Below are 8,484 nucleotides of genomic sequence, written 5' to 3'. Positions count from 1 at the left end.
TGCTGAACTAAAGCAGAGAAAGAGATGAAGTTAATATTTATTTTTTCTCTTTTTTCAGAGTTATACTGTTTTTTCTAGCAGATATATGCTTGTCCTGTGCAATCATTTAATAAAAGCCAGACATGTATAAATTCACTCTGTGAATAAGTCAGCATTCTTTCAGAAAGTAAAAGCCTTATATAATGCAAAAACAATACCCCCAGATAGGCAAACAATGTTTTTGGGGATCATCATCAGCTCTTTGGTTTGAATAGACTGATAGCACATGGAAAGCAAATTTTTAGCCTACAAACAGAAAATAGGCAGAAGCATTTATGAGAAACTTCTGTGAAACACTTGGAGACTGAGCTCTTGAAGCAGTCTTCTATGTAAACTCCTGTAAGTTGTGCTGTGCTCGTTTCAGCTGGGGTACAGTTGATTTTCTTCTCAGTGGCTAGCATGAGGCTGTGGTTTGGGTTTGTGCTGAACACAGGGTTGATAATACAGAGATGTTTCTGTTATTGCTGAGCAGGGCTTGCACAGAGCCAAGGCCTTTTCTGCTTTTGGTACAGCCACACTGGGGAGGGGACTGGGGGTGCTTGGCAGGCTGGGAGGAGACAGAGCCAGGGCAGGTGACCCAAACTGACCAAAGGGCTATTCCAGACCATGTGGCACCAAGCTCAGTGTATAAAGTGGGGGAAAGAAACAGGAAAGGGGGGGACATTTGTGGTGATGTCATTTGTCTTCCATTTTGCATGATGGGGCCTGGCTGTCCTGTAGATGGCTGAACACCTGCCAGTGCATGGGAAGCACTGAATTGATTCCTTGGTTTGTTTTGCTTGTGTGCACAGCCTTTGCTTTCCCTATTACACTTTTTCTCTCCCTGATGTCTCTGGTGGGGAAGTGAGTGAGTGGCTGTGTGGGGCTTGGCTGCTACCTGGGGTTAAACCATGACACTGGCTCATTCATAAGCACAAGGCAGTGCTTGGAGAAGCTACACATACAGCGCTCAGCTTACTTTTTGATTCCATTCATTTCTGTAACGGCAGACATTTCACAGCTTTCAAAATGACAGGGAAAAAACCAATAAGGAGTCCCTTTGCTTCTGGTTTCCATAACCAAGCCAGATATTATAATTTACTGATTACTGTCTGCCTCAAGACAAACTAGAGCTAGAGCTGATGTGACTGAAGAAGGTTTAGCAAACTACATAACATCATTCCAGTCATGTAGGGTGACGGGTTCAGGAGGGTTGCAGGCCTTATCTTAGTCATGGCTGCATCAGCCCTAAACACCATTATTTGTGTCCAGTGATATAGAGCCAGGTCAGGGACATTTTCTTACTAAGTATCTGACTTTCTGAAACAAGAATGGAAGCTCCTACCCATTTTGGCCTGATGCATTTAGAATTATTAAGACTTGTAGGACAGGTAACATGTTAAGAGCTGCAAAACATCTACTGGGCCATTACAGCAGCTACATAAATGAGGAGCTGCAAAAATTAATTTTTTAAAGGGTTTACATTTGCAATACTCACCACTCCGATAGCCCAAGGCTACAGCCAAATCCATGGAATTATAGCCAGCATCTGTTTCAATGGTTGGATCAGCACCATTTTCTATGTCAAACAGGGATAGAATCTTACATTTCTGACAGTGAGAACCGATCGTACATTATTAATGATAATTTGGACAGTCTGCTTACCAAGAAGAATTTTAACACATTTCACATGGTTCCCATGTACTGCATATAGCAAGGGTGTGCCTCCATTCTGCAAAAGCAGAGAAATGCCTCAGACACCTAATGATTAAGCAGTCTGCAACTGTAATTCCTTAATACACAGATATGCTTCTATGTACCAGTAAGAGACTTCCTAGGTTTTATAAAAATGATGTTCAGTTTTAGATCTTCACAACTTCCATCATTTTTGTATACTGTTCAAACATGAAGATCACACTTGTACAAGAAGTCAGCATTGGTCTCATTCTCTTTCTACCATGAAGTCAGAGCTAGTAGCATCACTTTCTCCTATCCTATGAAAGTTTTGAAACTCTCACGTATTTCAGAAGAGGTAGAACAATTTTTAAACTCAAGCCAGTGCTATGTCCTGCTTCAATTTTCTGACCAAAGCACCCTCTGACTAAATTCAAGCTAGAATCTTACCCAGTCATACTCATTGACATCAACTCCACAGTCAAGCAGCATTTTGACAATATCAGTGTATCCTTTACTGCAGGCCAGTGAGAGGGCACTTTCTCGCCCCTTGCCCAGAATCTGAGGATCTGCACCCTGAAATAAAGTATCAATTTAAAAAAAAGAAGCAAATTTGAGGTTTTACATAGACCTTAACTTTAAAACTTTTATGCTTGTAGCAGCATTGACAAACTTAGGAATGCAAAGCAAACTAAAGAGTAAATGAATTCAAAATCAATTGTGATTTTTTCCTTACATTCTGGAGGAGAAATTCCACTACTGCTATCTGCCCATGAGCTGCAGCCCACATCAGAGGGGTAAATCCTTCTTCATCCTTATGATTGATTAAATTTTCTGTTCAGAGAAAAATATATAACTTAGTAATCCTTTTCTCACTGCACTGTATCAGCTGGTGAAATGTGTTGATGGTAACATTTATTCGCCAGGAAGCAGTGTGACCTAAATGTCATCTCAACTTTAAAAACAAAATTCTGTCCCAGTGGTGGTGGTAATATCTCTCTCCAAGAAAGAAAAACACATCCAACTGACCATAGAAAAATTTCAGCCTTTAGTTTAATAATTTAAAATTCAAGTTTTTAAGCTCTATAAATCAAATTCTGTTTTTACTCAGAAAATTACAAGTTGTCTGTAATCTGGGCTTCACCTTTGTAAAGAAGATAAAGGATGTTTGAAAAATAAAGAGGTACATCCTGTATTATACTGTAGACTGTGTTTTTTCAATAGAGTGAGCCACACAATTTTGTAAAGAATGAACTTGTACAGCAATATAGGTAAAACAACTCCATTCCCCACAAAGTTTGTGTAATCAATAAGGTGGTCTGTGAAAACGATTAAGGTCTACATTGAGTGCAGTTGGAAGAAGAAAAGAACTTAACAACTGGCTGACAAATATTTCAGCTGGATTTTATTTTAATATCTAAGTACTTTATAAATCCCATACTTATCATAGCACCAAAATAAGCATTTTTAACTGCTACCAACACTCCAGAATCGATTTGCTTTTTATATACATGGCTCATTACAAAGTATTTAGACTCAGTGACTCACTACCTGTTTTCCAGTAAACATTTCAATAAGGATGCACTGAAAGCATCGGTGATTACTATTAGTGCAGTAAGAATATACTATTAATGTTACTAAATTCATAAATATGTTAGGGAAAGCTGAAGTTTTGCACATGTACTATGGACACACAAATGCCACACTATTCAGAATGTGTAGTACTATTACACTGCAGGTGTGAGGTGTGGCTTACATTAGCAACATGCAGGTCTTTATGCTGATTGATTAAATAGAATTGGAAAGCCACCATTAACAGAAGTATGTTTTAAATGACAAAGATAAATTAAAAATAAAATGAAATAAGCTGCTGTGACAGAACTAACATGTTTCTTTTTTAGTACCATGGATTACCTATATACCCCTAGAGAACAGGGAGAGGAAGGGATTTACCTACTGCTATTAACATTATGTTTTAATTTAAAATGCAAATGATACACTGAGTGAGTAATAGATTGATACAAAATATTAGTCCACATATGCAGAGAACAATACCTCAAATGTCCTCCAACTTGTACCAGAACTGAGGACTTTGTAGCTTTGGTGAAAAGGTCAAACACAACAGCAAATAAATGGCCCAAAGAAAAAAAGAAGGCATTTAACCTCCTGTCTCACCTTGTTCAATACGTGTGGCCAGATATAACATTTCTCCCTGAGCAGCCAGCTGATGAACAGATAAAGCTGCAAAAAAGGAAGCAAAAGCCATATTATATACACCAGTTTTCATTCTGCTCTATTTAGAGCTGAGCATAACATGTCTATTGGCTTCAGCAGTACAGAAATTGGAATCGAGAGTGTAGATGATTTTACCTTGGGCTCTGACCTTAAATCACAATTAAACACTGAAAATTTTCTGAAGAGTTTCATAGATTTAGGTAATTTTTAAAGCAATGGAGCAGTTATTCTTGAAAGCAAGGATACTTCCCACATTGACTCTTTACAAAGTAACATGCTGTCTTCACTGCTGTTTGGTCAGCAACCCAAGATTACTTTAAGACCCATTTATTAAGTGAAAATAAACATATTTTGATAGATTAAGGAAGTTTAATTTAAAAATCACACTTGAATCACTAGAAGATCTATCCTACTAGTCAACAAAGGAAGCCTCTAGTGTCTCCCACTCCCTACAATGTGGAATAGATCAGACATTACAAAATTACACATAACTTGATATACAGAGGAGAAAACAAAGATTGAGGGATTTCTTTTGTTACTGCAGAGATTATGCAGAAATAACCTCTGATCCCACAGAAAACTGCATGGGTGCATGGTTTTGATAACTGCAACTTGGAGCAGTCCTGAAAGGTAATCAGGAGACTAAATGTAATAAACTATCCACATGATGTAGTAACAAAATTAGCTAATGATTACATTAACTGTAAGTGTTCACTGTCCTCCTCCAAGTCACCACATGAAAGTTGAGTTTGTTCAGGAAGATGGCGTATTTTGTTCAGTGGCCTACTGCAGCTCCTGATTAATTTTTTCCATTCAAGTGGCATTTTTCTTTAAAAAAAGTGACTTGTGATTTAGAGAAAATAATTTACTATGAAGTAAATTACAGCAAATTAATTTAAAAAGGCAATGCTTGACAATTCAGAAAAAAACCCACCAGAAATAATGCTTCCTTGATTTTCAAGATCTGCGACAATCATGATGCAGTATTCTATATTTACATTACATCTTAAGTATCCTGCAGCATTTACCAATCATCTAATTTTAAGATACACAAGTTCTGAAAATATGGGCATGAAGTACATTAACTTACAACTTAGAATCTAATTTTTGATTTAAAAAGTATAGGTAAGGCATTTTCTGGTTTTTTAACTTCTGGAAAATAAACTTCAGTCATGAATTCCATACAACAGGTGGATGACTATTTTATGGCTGGACCCATGTGAAATTATCCATGTGAAATTACATGGACATGTGCAACTTAAATAAATGAGAGGGGAAACGAGTCTCCATCTTCTTTTCTGAGGAGGACAGGATGTAAGGAAAGACTATCTCAGTGTTTTTTTCCTACCTTTAACTTAATTGCAACACCAAAGAAAAAACTGCATAAATTTGTCAAGCATCCAACATATAGTTCACAAAACAATTATTAAGAGAAAGGCAGAAAGATACTTACAGTTTACAAGTAGAGGTGTTGTAGAGACTTCATTTCCCCTGTGTTTGTTAGTTAGTGTAGTTGATTGTTTAATTGGTGAGAAATGCTTAGTAGTTGACGGAGTATAAACATGTCTTACTTGGATACCAGGGGAAGGAGAAGTGTGGCTGTTGCATTCAGCTACATTGAACAAAAAACAGAGAGGATTTCAGTACTAATAAGAGCATTAAAAGCAAGTCATAGAACCTAAGTCAAACTGGTAAAGCACCAGTATCACAAGACCTTTAAAATCCATCCAAAAATTTTTCACATGTGCTTTTCCCACTGTGTATTGTGAAAGCTGAATAAAGGGCTGCATTAATTTCTAGCATAAAACAATTATGCTACTTCATAAGTTCAGTATGACATAATGTCACCCAGAGACAAGTTAGCATCTAAATGAGGGAAGCCTTTGTCTTGATTTTTCAACATGCCCAGCATGGATTTATTATGTAAGAAGGCTCTACTTAACTTGTCATCTTCTCATAAACACTCTCCAAGGCAATAACATGATGCAGCTCTGGTCAGATCTGCACTCAGGTACCTGCTCAGCCTTTGCCCGCTCCCTAACCAGTCCACCGCACGAGTGGAGACAACCTTCATTAACTTCACCAGGGCTCTTCCCACTCCTGGATAAAATTTTAACAGCATTATGAATGCTTGATGAATACTTATCCAGGAGAAAGACAGGATCCACACTTACGTACATAAAATGCAACAGCAGGTCACTGCTTAGAGTTCAGGAAGTCATTCACTACTGATGTGTTCCTTCATACTAACTTTTCTTGCTTTCCCCTAGAAGCTAATAGCATTTTATTACAGAATATATTTATATGTTGTCTTGGCTTCTAATTCTCAAAAGCAGCTTTTGGTTTTGAGATTAGATACTTAAAAGACATACTGAAGGATTAAACTCCATATTGGCTTAACTGATTTGACACTAGTAATTAATGACTAGAAGCTAAGTAACACACACACTGAAAACACCATAGAGAATTTTGTGATCATAAATGCAAGCACAAATTCAGGGAGACTAATTAAAAGAAGTAGAGTGTAACAGGAAACAAAATTATGTTTTGTTTGCCAATCAAACAGCTACAACTGACTGTAATGAATTAAGAGTCCTACCACAGACTTTGACCTGTGGTCCCTGGATTTGCAGGACTACTTCTAAGAGACTTAAAATGTTACCTAAGAAAAACTACCCTAGTGCTGATGGGTGTAAATCTACCACTCAGACCTGCAGCTCTGCTACTGAGCACTTGGGGCAAAATCAAAAATGTTTGAAAACTACAGTGGCTGAAATGCAGCCAAAGAACACAAGTCAGTGAAACCATCAAAATTCAGAGGAGGCCTGTGTTTGCATTTGTCACAGGCAATAGGTCACATGGACTTCAGGAAAAGATGCAAGACTAACGGTCTGAAATATGACAGCAAGTGCTAGAAACCACAACAGGTAAGGGGAAGTAGATGGCAGTCCTAATTTTGCTCTGTATCGATATCCTGAGCTGTGAAAAAGCATGGATCAGTTGTGATGAAGCTACCCAGCAGTGGCAGGATTAGCTGCAGGGATCCTGCCCTGGAGCAGCATTTGCTTTCCAGCAGCAGTGAAGCTACAGTGGCAAGCCCATGGCTAGGATGAGAGGCTCTGTACAGCCACAGTGACAAAACACCCCTGGCTTGTGCTGTCTTTCATCACCCTCACGAAAAGATACAACGTGCTGCTGAAAGCTACTGAAGTGCTCATAAAGTGCTTTCAGCAGTGTTCTGTGAAGAAGCATACTGCTGTAGGACATGCCATACAGAAGCAGCTTGTTTTCCTAATGAGCATCAGCTCTTACTAGCTTAAAAGACTTTTTGTGCCCCTGATTTTGCAGTTGATATATGTATTCGAAATGTAGTATAAAAATTAATCTTGGAGAAAATGTTTATATTAATAATCCATTAAGCATATAATAAAAACGTTAGAGGAACACATCTCAGAAAACTGATCAATACACATATAGCACAGAAGCTCTTTTTTTAGAAAGCATAATAACTTAGCAGGATGACACAGTACACAGGTAATTACACAGGTAATATTTTGTACCATAAATTCAACCTTTAAATAAGACAGATGCGACTTCAAGGTCAGAGTTGACTTGATCTTGAATATTTTTACTGTCCTCCTCATTCAAAGACTTCACAAATCGTGAGCAGACATTCATATCAAATCTATTGGGCAAAATGAATTTCATCCCCATGGTGACACTCTGAGCCGGGCCCTCCTCTGTGCTGGTGTCAAGCTGATGCTCCACTTTAATGTCTGGCATGGGTGGAAGGCTGTAGCTGGTGGTACATTCTTCCACAATTAACTGGGCCCCGACATCTAAGTTTGTTGAAGATGCCATGATCTCAGTCCTGTACAAGCTTCATGCAAAATGATGCTTCATTGTTTCCAGCCAGGAGCAATCTTGGCCAGCCAAGCCAAATTTTCTGGACAACCTGCAACTGAACAGACATAACACTGGTTAAGAACATTCTGGTAAAACAGTGCATAAAAACACATCAAACTTTATTTAAGCATATGGCATTTAGTTTTGTCATTCAAAACACCGGTGAAATATCATTCTTGTTGCTGTCACAAGTAAGTGACCAAAAGCTCCATTTATGTTTCAGCACCTGGATGTTTAAACCAAACTCTGTTATTAAGCCAGTAGGAGTTTCATCCGTGTGAAATGATGCTTCAGAATTTTTGCCTAATTGCAACAAAAAACCCACACAACAACCAGATTTATACCAACCCAAGAACAAGCTATAATATATATATATATATATAAACTACTTCCCAGAAACATTGGACTTGAGGGAAAAGTTAAAGCGACTTTAACCTCCCATACGTCTTTTGCAACCTGAGTAAAATAAACTGCTTCTACCACATACGTAGGAAAAAAACCCCAAATCCCGTTAAACCGATAAAGGCAACCCCAGAATACCCGTGGCTTGTTCGCAGTACCGCGGGAAGTCTGGGGCGGGGCCGCGATTCGCGCGGCTCCCGGCACGTCTGGAGGCGTCCCCTGTCCCTGGAGGCAGCCCGTGAGGACAGG

At 38.5% G+C, this 8,484-nt stretch overlaps 1 protein-coding gene across 3 annotated transcripts in view; it reads right to left on the bottom strand.

Annotated features, from left to right (window-relative positions):
• Positions 1–8,484, bottom strand: part of ANKRA2 (ankyrin repeat family A member 2) — an 11,209-nt gene extending 2,725 nt beyond the window's left edge. The window contains exons 1-8 of one of the 3 annotated variants that reach the window (XM_031063004.1): positions 8,374–8,484; positions 7,500–7,888; positions 5,381–5,539; positions 3,868–3,933; positions 2,429–2,526; positions 2,143–2,268; positions 1,684–1,750; positions 1,517–1,597 (exon numbers count right to left, since the gene is read on the bottom strand). In XM_031063004.1, coding sequence (XP_030918864.1) covers positions 1,517–1,597; positions 1,684–1,750; positions 2,143–2,268; positions 2,429–2,526; positions 3,868–3,933; positions 5,381–5,539; positions 7,500–7,788 — 886 coding nt within the window. In that variant the 5' untranslated portion in view covers positions 7,789–7,888; positions 8,374–8,484. Of the gene's footprint in view, positions 1–1,376; positions 1,598–1,683; positions 1,751–2,142; positions 2,269–2,428; positions 2,527–3,867; positions 3,934–5,380; positions 5,540–7,499; positions 7,889–8,373 lie in introns of those variants that run through there. The other 2 variants (XM_031063002.1, XM_031063003.1) reach the window with 2 other exon arrangements.

The sequence above is a fragment of the Geospiza fortis genome, unplaced genomic scaffold (assembly GCF_000277835.1).
Source record: "Geospiza fortis unplaced genomic scaffold, GeoFor_1.0 scaffold246, whole genome shotgun sequence".
Lineage (NCBI taxonomy): Eukaryota > Metazoa > Chordata > Aves > Passeriformes > Thraupidae > Geospiza > Geospiza fortis.
Note: the sequence above shows the minus strand (reverse complement) of the source record. Positions and strands in the feature narration are given on the sequence as shown.